Source organism: Rhincodon typus, chromosome 2 (genome assembly GCF_021869965.1).
Source record: "Rhincodon typus isolate 14 chromosome 2, sRhiTyp1.1, whole genome shotgun sequence".
NCBI lineage: Eukaryota > Metazoa > Chordata > Chondrichthyes > Orectolobiformes > Rhincodontidae > Rhincodon > Rhincodon typus.
In genome coordinates, this window is record NC_063333.1 from 55,231,707 (window position 1) to 55,247,144 (window position 15,438).

The 15,438-nt window shown below is 39.4% G+C and overlaps 1 protein-coding gene across 20 annotated transcripts in view; it reads right to left on the bottom strand.

Annotated features, from left to right (window-relative positions):
• Positions 1 to 12,016: 12,016 nt before the first annotated feature.
• The window catches only part of blvra (biliverdin reductase A), a 57,245-nt gene continuing 53,823 nt past the window's right edge, over positions 12,017 to 15,438 (bottom strand). For all 20 annotated transcript variants that reach the window (XM_048607113.1, XM_048607118.1, XM_048607021.1 and 17 more), the window contains 2 exons: positions 14,060 to 14,231; positions 12,017 to 12,964 (listed from right to left, as the gene is read on the bottom strand). In XM_048607113.1, coding sequence (XP_048463070.1) covers positions 12,703 to 12,964; positions 14,060 to 14,231 — 434 coding nt within the window. In that variant the 3' untranslated portion in view covers positions 12,017 to 12,702. The remainder of the gene's footprint in view (positions 12,965 to 14,059; positions 14,232 to 15,438) is intronic.

The following is a 15,438-nucleotide window of genomic DNA, read 5'->3' on the forward strand; positions in this document are numbered from 1 at the left end:
ATTTTCCATGCTGGCCAATATACCGATTTTCTGGCACATGTCCACCTCTGGGTTATATTTGAACAATTGTGGATGGGTTGGGTGTCAGTAAAGTCCCTTAGTGGGCTTAGTGAGGCTATTGTGCAGGTGAGAGCAGGACTTTTGCAGTCAGTAGTTGGGTCCCCTGCTGAGACCGAATCCTGGGTGATGTTTGGAGGCAGCATATTCAGTAAACAGCAAGCTGCGTATAGTTACCTCACTCCCTACTGTCCCCGTCTGTGATTTCAAAATAGCCACCACTGCATCTGCAGACTAACTTGTGAAGGGGTTTTTCCTCCATGATGACACTTTGGCAGCTCTGGCTTCTTTTTTACTTGTATTTGTATGAAATGTCTTCAGCGACACCCTGTCACTTTTCTACCTTTTTCAGCAGCTCCCATTTTTGAAGGTGGGACTGCTAAAGTGTCAGTATTTGACACCCTCCAATTGACTTCCAGCCTCACATGCCTGCCTGCTAACCTTTATTTGATGCTGAATGCATATTCTGACCAATAATTGGCCAGCTCATCAAAAATTTGCACTGGGCACTAAGTGCCGACACAGTGTGGATGAGGACTTGAGATGCATCTGATGCAGGTGTCTAACTAAAAAATAAATTTAATCCCTCAATATGCATTGTTAAGTACAAAGGAGGAAACTGTTCATGTGCTAGAGGTACTGCAGAAAAAGCATCAAAGCTCATCTCTAATACGTGATAAAAAGACATTGATTCAAATTTTGGACTGAGAGCTGAAAATCCTTCCTCACAAAGTAAGGGCAAAACATGATTCAAATCCGATCAAATGGCCTTCTCCATTTTCTTGGTTGTGTGAAGAAGAAAAATAGAAATAGGATGTAAGTCAAACAGCATTGCAGTTAGCTAGTACAGCCAGCCAGCCAGCTCACCAATTATGGAGCTAGCACCAATTTGATTGTCAAAAGCTGTCACTCGTACTGTGAATACAGTGTGGAGCTGGAGGAACACAGCATGCCAGGCAGCATCAGAGGAGCAGGAAAGTTGACGTTTCGGGTTGGGACCCTTCTTCAGAAATGGGGAGCTGAGAAATAAATAGAGAGGAAGGATGGGGATAGGGAAGGTGGGTGGGATGGTGATAGGTGAATGCAGTTAGGGAGTGGTGGGAATTGGTCAGTGGAATGGGTGGGGCGGATAGGTAGGAGAGAAGATGGACAGGGTGTGTCAGGTCAAGGAGGCGGGGATGAGAGGGAGGATTGGACAAGGGATGAGGCCAGAGGTGGGGAGATTTTAAAACTGGTGAATTCTATGCTTAGGCCATTGGGCTGCAGGTTCCCGAGGCGGAATATGTGGTGTCGCTCCTCCAGTTTGCGATAGAGTTAGGGTTAGGGCAGGTGTCATTGTGGCACTGGAAGAGGCCCAGGACGAACATGTCACCCAGAAATGGGAGGGGGTGTTAAAATGGTTGGCAACAGGAAGGTGTTGTCGTTTGTTGCGTACGGAGCGCAAATGCTCTACGAAACAGTCTCTGAGTCTATGTTTGGTCTCACTGACTCAGGAGCAGCAGATACAGTGGACCAAGTTGGCGGACGTACAGGTGAACCCCTGTCTGATATGCCTTTGGGCTTTAAATGGAGGTGAGGGGCTAGGTGTAGCACTTCCTGTGGTTGCAGGGAAAGGTGCCGGGTATGGTGGGGTTAGTGGAACGGATGAGGGAGTCGCAGAGCGAGTGGTCCCCATGAAAGACAGATAGGGGTGGGGAGGGAAATATCTGTTTTTTCGTAGGGTTGGATTGTAGGTGGCGGAAGTGGCAGAGAATGATATGCTGGATGTAGAGGTTGGTGGTGTGATATGTGAGGACAAAGGGGATTCTATCTTTATTTTTGTTGGGGGGGAAGGAGTTTGAGGGTAGAAGTGTGGGAAATGCAAGAGATGGGTCAATTTGTTTTGAGTTCATAGATCATAGAATCCCTACAGAGTGGAAACAGGCCCTTCGGCCCAACAAGTCCACACCGACCCTCACAACATCCCACCCAGACTCATCCCCATATAACCCACCTGATCTACACATCCCTGAACACTATGGGTAATTTAGCATGGCCAATCTACCTAGCCTGCACATCTTTGGACTGTGGGAGGAAACCGGAGCACCCAGAGAAAACCGACGCAGGGGAGAATGTGCAAACTCCACACAGATAGTCTCCCGAGAGTGGAATCGAACCCGGGTCCCTGCTGCTGTGAGGCAGCAGTGCTAACCACTGAGCCACCATGCCACCCTGAGTTGTTTTGCAACTGTAAGGTGAAAGTTAATGCTGATGTCTATTGGCTCCAGGTCAATCTGTCACATTGCAGATTTACTCTGTAACTTGTGCGAGTGATAACTAGTTGATGTTCTTTTCACCTTGCTCTAATTAAGATTGTAATATTGATCTTGAGCGGTTCAATGTAAATTTCATCATACACAGATGTGGTGCGATGGTCACTTTTATATGCAATGCCTTTCTGTAAACTAACATAATTGTAATTGAGAGAAAGAACCATTGGAAATCTTGCTGTTCATTACAGCCTTACTTCTTGTGTATGAACTTTGAACCTCCTCATGAACTTGTTAATGTTGAGACTACAGGTGGTATATCGTCACTTTTTTTATATGCTGATGAATCACATTTCTTTCCACTTGAAACCCTGGCATTTACATTGAAATGTAAATTAAATGACTTATAGAAATCTGTTTCTAAATGTATGGGTCATTAACATTTCAGTGTTAAAAACTTTAATTGTACTTGCTGCAGTCCTGTGTAGGATAGGTAGTAGGATAAGTAGCTGCCAAGAACAAAGTAAATGAGTTTTCAGCATTTTACAAGCACTCTAAATATCCTAGTTTCTGTCTGTTGATTGTGTTGTTTGACACTTACACCAGGCAATTTCCCCATGTTTTACATTGGCAGAGTTCCCTCCATGGTATACATAGCACCTTTTAGCTACTTCTTGTAATAGCCCAAAAATACCCGTCAGTGACCTGCAGTTGTGGTTAGTTGGTCTTAACCTTGTGTATTTAAATTCCATTGCATTTTCCATGGCAAATTAACTTAAATGTGAGATTTCCTTTTGTAGCTAGATCCTCTTTCTAGCCACTCGTCAGGTAAAGAAGCGTACCCTGACTTGACGATTTCAATTTTGACTGTGTTTGCTGAGAGAAATGCAGCGGTTTTTTTGTCAACGTTCGTCCCAAGCAACTCTGTGATGCAGGACTCTGCGCTGATATACAAAGCGGACTCATGGTCGTGGCAGATTTGAGTTTAGGCTGGTGCAGCATTGATGATGTCCATTTAGAACTCATAGTAATGAGGGCTTTGGTGGAGGTGATTTAATGCTGAAGATTGGTGACTTTCGTTCCAGTGGGGGTGGCATGGTGAAAGGGACTTGTGCTTGGTCACGAGGCCCATGGTCTACCATAGAGCACTTAACAAGAAGGACTGTAAAGTTGAACAATTATTCTTTATTTCTTCATTTTTCTGCTTTTATATTCTATGTTTTGGTTATTTTTCTGTGTTTTAAGATGGTGACAGAGAGTGGCAACACTATACAATCATTTTTCACTGTATTTTGTAACAAAATACACATGACAATAAATAAATCAAATCAAATCAACTAACCCCCAGATCACCCAACATCCCTCCAACCCATCTCAACTATCGGCTCACCCGCTCAGGGTTGAACCCTGTTATGTATGGCACATGACTACCAAGCTGCATACCCTCAACTGCTCGACAATTTGTCCCCACCCAACCTGACTAAAACTCCACTCAACTAACTTCCCATTCAACTATCTTGCAACCACCCAACTACTCCTCCAATTCAACCTGACTATCCCCCTGTCACTGACCAATCTTTGACCACCAACTACTCCCCAACCCAATTAAACCCTAGCCACTTCACCTACTCATCCACCAACCCACATCACCACCAACCCACATCCCCTACACTGACGTTCACCCAATCTCACATTCACCTACTCATTCATATACTAACTCGGTCACTCTCATCTTAAGAAAAAGTACTTGAATTTGTAGCTACTGTTGTAAAAAGAAACAGAACCTGGCAAGAGTGTGGTGTGGAAGACCAGGACAAGAAGGAGTGTTGCCACAAAAGTGGCCATTGTCATTGGAGCCCCTTTCGTAGTTTTGTTAGGAGGGAACTCCTCTGAGGCCATAGAGTAGCTGCAAGGTTCAACAGGTAGTCACCACATGTGACAGACAGCCAACTCACTGCTGGTAAAATGTCAGCATTGGCATGCAAGATGGTCTTAATTGACCACTAAATTGATATTATTGGCTTTTTGCCCACGTTCCTTGCAGCAGGCAAAATATGGTGCTGGACAGCAGCGGGTATGTCAATCCCCTCACACTGCCCTTCTGACTTTTTAGCCACCCATGCCTCCAATAACAATCCTCTGTTATTGCTTCCCTAAGCCTTTTCATTAAAAAGGAAAGAACAAAGTCACACTAATGAGACTTCATGAGTAAAGACATAAGGGACTTTTGAAGGAGGGAACCAACAACTACATAAACTGCATGGAGTGCAGGAGAAGACGATACAAAGAGGTTAGGACTGAAGACAAAAATGTAGGAAGACAAAAGGGAATTATGAAATTAAATTATCAATGGCAAAAGAGTTAAATATTTCATAAGCCTATCAGTGAGAAAAGGAAAACCTCTGCGAATGAGGCCACTTAAATAGTAAAGGTCTTAGAATATTCCAATTTTCTTGATTATCACTGGGGATAAGAATATACAGTTTATGGTAGATGGCACAAATATCAAATAATGATTTTGCTTCAGTTGTTTAGCAGAGAGATAAAACAAGTGGATATACCACTAAATATTGAGATGAGCAGTGAGATAATTGCATTTGAAATAAATTGATGAATAGAATAAATCAAACAAGCTCAACAAAGATAAAGTTGCTATTCCAGGTGGTTGCATCCACATAATTTTAAAGAATCCAAGAAAGAAATACAGTAGCTACCTGAAAACCAGTGGTGTCTGAAAATTGGGCATTTTCCTCAATTGAATAAAGTTTACAATTAAATTTACCTGGGCAATTTGGTTTGGCACTGCATTGTCATAGTATGGCTCTATGAAAGATTTTTACAGAGCGGATAGTTAGAATATTTTCTCTAATAGGGAAGAGTAAAATCTAATCTAAGAAACTCATCAGGAAATCTGAAGAATATTCTTTACTCCAAACTGTGGTAACAATGTGAAATGTCGTAACAGAGAGTAAATGTGGTGAATATATAATAGGGGGAAACTAGATGGACATATGAGGAAAAGGGGAATAGACAGTTATGAAGATTGGTTTGGATTAGAAAAATGTGACATTGCTCAAGTGAAGCATTAATAATTGTACGGACTCGTTTGGCCAAATGGTCTGTTTCTGTGTCTTATGTATCCAATGGAATCCTTGGTTTGTAATCTATTTCTTGTCCTTAAAACCTACCTAGGACTCAGTGGCTATCAGTCTCACTTCTAAATCAGAAGATTTCAGATTCAAATCCTATTCCAGAGATCTAACAGCAAAATGTAAGCTCATTTTGATTTTTAACTTATTTTTAAGTTTATAATGAATACATATTTCACAAGTTGCTTTGCACACACTTAAGTGCATACAGTAATAAGTATTAGAATGTGTTTTCAAGATATGTGGAAGGCATTCTCTGGAAATGGAGTTGATGCTTAATTCCCATAAAGAGAAGCCAGATACAAATCTGGTCCACAATGTGCTTTGAGACGGTAGTCAAATGCATCAAGTAAAATGATCAAGTTTTCAATGAAGACAACTATTTTCTGCTAATAAAAGCAAAATACAGTCAATGCTGGAATTCTAAAACAAACACAGAAAATATTGGAAAAACTCAGCAGCATCTGTGGAGAGAGAAACAGTATTAATGTTTTGAATCTGATATGACTTCTTCATATCAGAACAGAAAATGTTGATTCTGTTTGTCTCTTGCTGCTAAACCAGTTGAGATTGCCTTGCATTTTCTGTGTTTATCTTTTTGCTGTTTGTTTCAGGGAGTAGTATGTTCCCTATTGAGAATGATAAATAATGGTTAAATAGTAAAGGTCTTAGAATATTCCAATTTTCTTGATTATCACTGTGGATAAGAAACTTGTAGAAATTTGCCTCTGAAGATTAAATAGCTGGAATAGAATCCACAACAGAATAAAAAATATATAATCAATCAAAGTATCATGGCAAAATTGCAGGTCCTGAAGAAGAGTAATATTAAAGTGTTAACTCTTTCTTTCCACAGATGTTGCCAGACCTGCAAAATTTCTTCAGCACTTTCTGTTCTTAATTATGGCCAAATAACCTTTTTGTTATTCCAAGCTCTCTTTCATTCTAAGAAACTCCAATCAGACTGTAATACCAAGAAATTTTTTTTTATCTCAGTTTGCAGGCCTTACAAATACCATTATGCCTTCATGTCTGTGAAATGCTGTAACCAGAAAAATAACGACAACACTGAAGGCAGATGCATTAGTACTAAACAGAGTTTTGGGAACAGTTTTGATCTATTGCAAGGCTGAGGGGATGACAATGTCAATCATGTTATCGTGGTGTCAGTTAGAGACAAAAAGCATGTCAAAATTGGAGGCTAATGTTCTAACTACTCACCTATATCCTCTTTTTATCTTACAAGTCATATAGGCCTTAGGCTAAACTAGATTGAATAATTTCTAAAGTTGACTTCAGAGTAAATAAAATTGGCAATTTGTGGCTATTCCTGGTTTTTCAAGATAATACTGAGGACAAAGGCAGAGCAGTCTGGAAATGTATTTGGTATGTTGTCAGTGGATAATTCCCATCATTCATTATCATGATGTAAGGAATCTAATAATGGCATCAAATGCAGCAGCACCAAGTGGAAAATAAAATTTTCTGCATTTCCATAGTTACCAATATATGTTAAAGATGTTTTCTTTAACTCTGAGAAAACAATCATTTTAACTTTCAGTAATAGATCACATGTATCTCAGTTTAATAACTGCAATTTGAAAGAAAGATTAATTATTTCTTCTGTGAATGCCAAGTCTCATAAGTGATCATGAGGATTTGAAGTACACACAAAACCTTGCCTATTCTCTTTGTCTGTCTCAGTGATGATATGGTGCTGTGTTTGGTTTGCACGTCAATACATGTTAATGACTTGGATGATGGAAGTGAATGTACTATCATTAAGTTTGTGGATGACACAAAAATAGATGGGAAGGCAAGTGGTGAGGATGACACAAAGAGAGCATAAACCATCTTGCTGTCATGGTAACATTTCTGCCCTGGGCCTGCTGCAGTGTTCTGACGAAGCACAACAGAAGCTCAAGGAACAACACCTTATTTCATGCATAGGCCCTTTACAGTCTCAACAGAGATTTCAGTAACTTCAGAAAATAACCATACTATATCTGTTCTCCATTTTCTTACATTTTCTACCACCCACCCCCCACTACCCCCTCAGCCTTGTCTTGTCTGTGGGCATACCTGGGGAAGATATGGCAGTGAGTTAAACACTGAACAAAAAAACTAAAGAACTGCAGACGTTGGAGATCAGAAACAAAAACAGAAATTGCTGGAAAATCTCAGCAGGTCTGGCGACATTTGCGGAGAGAAAGTAGAATTAACATTTCGGGTTCAGTGACCCTCCTTCTGAACTTCTGATTTTGTTCTTGTCTTGCTTGTGTCTTGTTTACTTTGCTCTTAGTTTGGAGTACCCATTCCCTCCCTTTCACACCTTGATTTATACTCAGTTTACATCTCTCTTTCTCTGTCATTAACAATCTCTTTGTCTTTTGCACTGGGCCTTTGCCTCTGTCAGAAGTATAAAAAAAGTTGTGAAGAAGAGTAATACCAGACTCAAAATATTAACTCTGTTTTTCTTTCTTAGATTCTCCTCTGTAATTAGATGGTATTAATTAATGATCACATAGTAGAAGATACTCTAGGGAAGAGTGATCATTTCCAAGGGTAGGGGCTTCCAAAACTAGAGGTATAAAGTTTAAAGTGAGAGGGGAAAGATTTAAAAGGGACCTGAGTGGCAACTTTTTCCACACAGAGCGTGATGCATGTATGGAATGATCTGCCAGAGGAAGTGGTAGAGGGGGTACAATTACAACATTTAAAAGACATTTGGACCAGTACATAAAAGAAAGGTTTAGAGATATATGGGCCAAATGCAGGCAAATTGGACTAGTTCAGTTTGGGATACCTGGTCAGCATGGACGAGATGGACAAAAGGGTCTGTTTCCATGCTGTATGGCTCTAAATTCAGTTTTAGGACAAGAAATTTGAGTCCTACACTAGTGTTCTTGTGTTAAACAAAAGTAATTACATAGGCATGAAGATAGATTTGGCCCTAGTGACTGGGCAGAAAGACTAAAAAGGCAGGATAGTTGATGAACAGCACCAGATACTTAAGGAGCTATTCAATTCCTCCCAACGAAAATATATTCCAGAGAGAAAGAAAAATTATAGAGGGGATAAAGTATCCATGGCTAAGTAAAAAAGTTAAAGTAACATAAAGGCAAAGACTAAGGCATACCATATTGCAAAGGTCAGTGGCAGACTGGAAGCTTAGGAAAATTTTAAAAACCAACAAAGGGTTACAAAAAAATGCAACAAAAGTACAAAGATTAGTTATGAAATAAAACTAGCACAAGATCTAAAAAAATAGCAAAATCTTCTATGAGCACATAAAAGGTAGAACAGCAGTTAAAGTGAATGCTGGTTCTTAAGAGGACAAGACTGGAGAGTTAATAATGGGAAACACAAATGTTAAAGATACTAAATCAATATTTTGCCTCAGTTTTAGAGGATATTGAAACCATCCTAATAGTAACAGATATTGCAAAGGTTAGAGAAGAGGAGGAACTTAAAACAATCGCCACTGCTAAAGAAAAGGTATTGAGCAAACTATTGGAATTAAAGGCAGAAAAGTTCCCAGGGCCTGATGGCCTACATCCTACTTTCTTAAAAGTGGTGGCAGCAGAGATAGTGGATGCGATGGTTATAATATTCCAAAATTTGCTGGGTTCCGGAAAGGTTCCAGCAGATTGGAAAAATACTGATGTAAAACCCTTATTTAAAACTGAAGGAGGAAGAAAGTAGGAAGCTATAGATCAGTTAGTTCATCTGACATTGGGAAATTTTTGAATCCATTATTAAGGAAGTAGTAATGGGACATTTAGAGAGCCAAAACACAATCCATCAGAGTCAGCATGGTTTTATGAAGGGTAATGAAAGGTAAATCATGTTTGAGTTCTTCAAAGATATATCAAGCAAAGTGGATAATGAGGCTCCTGAAGATGTAGTATGTCTGAACTTCCAGCAGGCAAATGAGGTGCTATATAAAAGGTTAAAACAGAAAGTAAGATCACACAGGGCTAGGGGTAACATGGAAGCCTGAACTGAGGACTGGTTAATCAACAGAAAACAGAATAAATGGGTCTTTTTTTGGTTAATAAGCTGTAATTAGTGGGGTGCCACAGGGTTCAGTCCTTGGACTCCAATTATTCTGTCTTGGATGCAGAGATAGAATCCACTATATCTAAATTTACAGTGATCACTAAAACCGAAAAGTAAATTGCAAGGAAGAAATAAGAAATTTCCAAATGGATATGGATAAGTTAGGTGAATGGACCAAAATTTGGCAGATGGAATTTATCATATGAGGTTATTCATTTTTCTCAGAAGAATAAAAAGGCAACTTATCATCTAAATGGAGAGAAACTTCAAAATACTTCAGTGCAGAAGGATCTGGGTGTCATCATGCATGAATCACAGAAAGTAGGTGCAGCACATAATAAGGAGGGCAAATGGAATTTTGGAATTTATTGCTAAGGAATGGAATATAAGAGTAGGGAAGTGCTGTTGCAGCTGTACAAGGCATTGATGAGATCACATTGGAGTACTGTGTACAGTTTTCATTGCCTCAATTGAGGAAAGATGTAATTGCATTGGAGGCGGTTCTGAGAAGGTTCACTGGATTAATTCAAGATGAAAGGCTTGGTTTATGAGGAGAGGTTTAGAATTTAGAAGGATGAGAAGAGATCTAATTGAGGTATATAGGATACTAAAGGGGATTGACAAGGTAGATATACAGAGCATATTTCCCCTTGTGGGATAATCTAGAATATGAGATCATAGGTTTAGGCTAATGGGTGGCAGATTTAAAGCAGAAATGAGGAGGAATTACTTCTCTCAAAGGTGGTGGATGCTGGGACATTGTGTAAATTTAAAGAGGTAGAGAGATGTTTAAAAAAATTAGTAATGGGTTAAAGAGTTATGGGAAGTGGGCAGGAAAGTGGAGTTGAGGCCAGGATGAGATGGAGCAGTAGTCTCAAGGGGCTGAATTGCCTCCTCCCACTCCTAGTTCTAATGTTATGCTCTCTCCACAGATCTGCTAGACCTGCCAGACTTGCTGAGTCCCTTCAGCATTCTTTGTTTGTTTCAGATTTCCAATATTCTCGGTATCTTGTGTTCATAATATTTATAAAGATTGATGTTTTAATATGTCTTTATTAATCAACCCAAGATAAAATGCAAACACATCTTTTGGTGAGTGTACTTCAACCAGTGCAGCAATTTTGGTTCAATGTCCAATTCTGAAGGCTCAGATATGCATAAAACAATGAAGCAGCACTTCAGAAGTAATTTGTCAGCTGTGGAGGTGTCTGGGACATTCAAATTATCATTGTTAACATTGCGGGTCCAGTGACCCTTCCTCAGAACTGATTAATTCTGATTTCTTTTCACAGATGCTGCCAGACCTATTGAGCTTTTCCACCAACTTCTGTTTTTGTTTCTGATTTACAGCGTCCACAGTTCTTTTGGTTTCTATTCAAATTATCTTTGTCCATCTTCTAGCAAGCAGTTGGTTTCAACCATGGTGTTAGGAATATCAGATCAACTATGATCTCATTTAATGAAAGGGCAGATTCGATGGACTGAATGGCCTACTTCCCCTCTTACTAGTTACGGTCCTAATAGTTGCGACAGTGCAAACAAGAAGATGCAATATTATAACATAAAGAGGAATGATTTAATGTGTAATCTTGTATTACAGCTCTAAATGGGATTTTCCTCCATTCACCTTAACAGGATTGCCATTGGCTGTTCATTCTCCACTCTTGTATGTAAATCGTGATGGGAATGGAAGGCCTTATTGGTTGCAAAGTTTCTTTTTTTGTCCCACTTCCTATGGCCAGCATAAGAAAAATGTTGAAAGGTTCCAGGAGATCACATTAACAGTCCTGTGCTCTTCAATGGAGGCAAAACCTTTAAAGTAGCCTCCTACTTTTCCAATCTGGTTCAACTCAGGAGGTTGCAGAATTCTTTCCTGTTAATGTAGGTGTGTGGGGTCTGTAGCAGTTTTATTTTTAGCATTTCCTCTGCCTCCCAAGATCAGGCCAAGAAACTGATCATTCATCTGGCTCAGGAAATTCCTGGCCTTATGAGATCTCTTTCGAACTTCTTTGAATATAACACATACAATTTATGTAATTAAAACAACCAACAAGAAATGTGTTTTTGATGGAATGCTAATCCTCCAGCTATGTTCTTTTGTTAAATTGACTCCATATATCCTGCAGTACGACAGTGATTGAATTTCAGGGAATACAACATTGCCTGTAAGACACTTTGGGATACCTGAGGTCATGAGATTTGCTAGCTCAATGCACTTTTCCTTCTCAGTCAGCCTAGGTGATAGAATAAGATGATATAATGCTTGAAGAGTGAAGAAACCCACAGAATACCATGAATGTGATGCAGTGACATTTTGGCAAGATCAGTAAGAAAATTGATACCCAGGTGTGCCTCCTCAGGGCATACCACTATAAGCCAAAAAATTACTTTGGAAGTGCAATCACCTTTTCTCCTTGACATGCTGACACAATTATTTGGAAACATTTAAACAAAATGAAACAACTATCTTATGGTTAGGAAAACAAGATAAGAATCAAGTATGTTGCTACCTCAAAACTATTTTAATCAAAATCGTGGAGGCTGCAAATTATGACGAGAAGCCCCTGGAATGTTATTGAAATTCAGGGATGAATATTCTTTTGCATTAAATTAAAATTTGGTTTTCAATTATTATTCTCCCAACATGCACATTACACAGTTTGCATGGCTATATTAGAGAACAATGACATGCCTGCCTAATAACTGTGTGTGTGTGTGTGTGTGTGTGTGTGTGTGTGTGTGTGTGTGTGTAAGAAATCAAATAATATCAATGCACAACTGTTGAGTGTGTAGAGTTATACTGACTGAAAAAATATTTTTGTAGCATGACTCCGTGTAACACTCTCTCCATTTATTACTTAATATAAAAGCTTTGTGCATAATAATAAAAATCCTACCTGCAGTGATCTGATGTTTTAACAATTAACAACTTAATTTAACAAAACAAAAAGCAGTCCAGAGAAATCAGATAGAAATGTCCATTCAACTGCTTGGTAGTTATCTCATCCCTTAAAACCAGGATATATATTATCTTTTGTTATTATTATTAATATGTGGTGAAAAGGACTAAAACAGGCAATCGTATTACTCAGAAATTAAAAATCTAGGCCTACATGGTAATTCTGAATGATAATCTATCAAACCAATAATTTTATTTGCAGAAGACAGAGGAAGTGCAATTATTGTTAGCTTGGTGGAACCTGCTCACAGAAAATTCTTATCTCATCCGCCAGGTCCAGACAGTGCAGGAGGCGATTCTTTTCAGAGAGCTCAGTGGGTGTTTGCCCTGCTAGTTTCTGGGCAAACAAATTGAGGTCTTGCATGAATAGTCCAACACGGGTATTAGGTGCTTCTGGAAGATGATCCAAAGTATCTGATTTGAACTGGAAATTTATTTGTTTTTTGCGTTTCAACTCTGGTCCTCTTTCCTCAGTCCATATTAAGGGTCTAAAACAGAATCAATAAAACGCAGGTACTTAACCATACATTGTAAATGCATCACACATCTCCTTGATATTAACAGCTCAACTGTTAATGCTGCTATGACTTGGTGTCTTGGCATCAAGTGTCATTCACTCACGCTGACATAATCTTTGGAAGAACAAATAAAACAGAAAGAGAGGTGGGGTTGCATTTTTAGCAAAAGATGAAATCAGTACAATAGTGAGAAAGAATATTGGGGAGGAAATCTAGATGTGGAATCAGTCTGGATAGAAGTAAAGCAACAAGAGGCAGAAAACATTAGTGGGAGTTGCCTATAGTACAGGAGATGGAAAGTTTTACTGTAGCTGTACAGGGCCTTGTTGAGGCCACATCTGGAGTATTGCATGCAATTTTGGTCTCCCTGCCCAAGAAGAGAAATACTTGCCACAGAGGAAGTGAATTGAAGGTTTACCAAATTGTTTCTTGGGATGGGATGAGAAAAATAGAACTTCATTGAATGTATAAAACCATAAGCAGGAACTCAGGTAGGCTGTTCAGCCCCTTGAGCCAGCTCTGTCATTCAACAGGATCATGGCTGATGAGTGAATATTGACACTAGCCATGAATTTGAGAGATTGCCAGATACTGCTCACAAATTGTCTAAAATACTTTGGCAAAAATAAAACATTTCTGTTTCAAAAACAACCCATCGCAAGATTTTTGTAGTTTTTCTAAAATGTTTATTCTATTGATTCTCACCATAGATTACACTGAACATGTTGGCATACAGTCAGCAATACAGTGAAATTTAAAGGTCTGATTTTTGCAAAGTCAGGAAGACTCCTCAGTCCTTATAAAATGGTGGGCAGAACAGATCCAATATTTACTGGGAGAGGAAATGGATGGGGTTTGACTCCCACAAGAAGGAAATCCAATTCAGACAGGCCTTTTAAAATTGATGCTGAGTTCAAATAGATCCCATTTTCGTTATATATTTCACAAAGTCAAAAGAATCCTCAGTCCTTTCAAAATGGTGGACAGCCATCCAGACAAGACAGCTCACCGACTCCTGACAATTTCTAGAACTGAAGGCTGATATAAAACTAGTGTATCACTAACCTGCTATTTTTAGTAAGGAAACGTGTTGTCATCTTCCAGTAATGCTGCTTTTGTTGTTCTTCCAATGTAGCAGATTTCAAAGTGAGCTCCCCAAAGAGATCCACAAGCCAGGATAGACGGGCTATTCCACTAAAGGCAGGGAATCCGGTGCGTTGTCGATCTAGAGGCCCACCTGGAGAATGATAGGTTATGTATACAAGCTTTGCTGCAGCAAATTAATATAAGCAAGTTAAAGCCTAAGGTCTGACACGTCATGATAAACATTCTCCTTGTGAAAATAACAATTTTGTCTAAAGTTATCTTGCACTATTATCAAATTAAATTACGTACAATCTGCAAAGTTGAACCTGCTGACAACTATCTAGTAGTTTGTGTTAAGCTGAGAAGATATCAATAATGTAAATGTTTGTGAAATGGCAAGCTTTCCTACAATATAACACAGGATGACATGCCTGCTAAACAACAGAAGCAGCATACTACAGACAGATAGGAGCAATATGACAGCTAACAGATCAGATCAAAGCTCTACAGTCCTGCCACATCCAGTTGTGAATGATGGTGAAGGTTAGATAAACAACTAAAATAAGGAGGAAGTTTCCTTCTTCAATGGTCGTTGAGGCTAGCATCTGAGTGCAGAAGACAAGCTGGAGCATTTGTAACCATCCAATCACCAACCAATCCATTTGGATTGCAACCATCTTCAGCTGTAAGTGTCAAGTAGATGATCCAACTCAGTCTCCTGAGGTAGGAGCAAATTACTGCAGATGCTGGAATCTGTACTGAAAACAACAAATGCTGGAGATCACAGTGGGTCAGATAGCATTGAAACATTAGCTTGCTCTCTCTCCGTGGATGCTGTCTGACCTGCTGTGATCTCCAGCATTTGTTGTTTTCAGTTCAGTCTCCTGAGGTCCCTAACCTCATGGATGGTGGTCTTCAGTCTTTTCAATTCACTCTGTGTGATAACAAGACACAGCGTAGTGCACAGCTTACACTAAAGGCTGTGGGCCCAAAACAACATTTTAGTTGTAGTGCTGAAGTTGCATGCTCTGGAACTAGCCACATCCATGGCTAAGTTGTTCTAGTAAAGCTATAACATTAGCATCTACTAGACAATGTTGAACATTATGCAGGTTTGGCTGTCCACAAAAAGCAGGCCAAAAATAATTCAGCTAATGGCCATCCTAGGTGTCAAACGGCACTTCCTCAGCAATAAATTAGTAAAATATAAGCAAGCAGGTGCAACAGACAGTGGGGAAAGTATATGATATGTTGGCTTTCATAGTGACAGGATTACAGGAGCAGGGATGTCTTGCTGCAATTGTACAGGGAAGCATTAAATTCTGCCCCTCACCTCTAAAAACTGCTATATCAGCAAA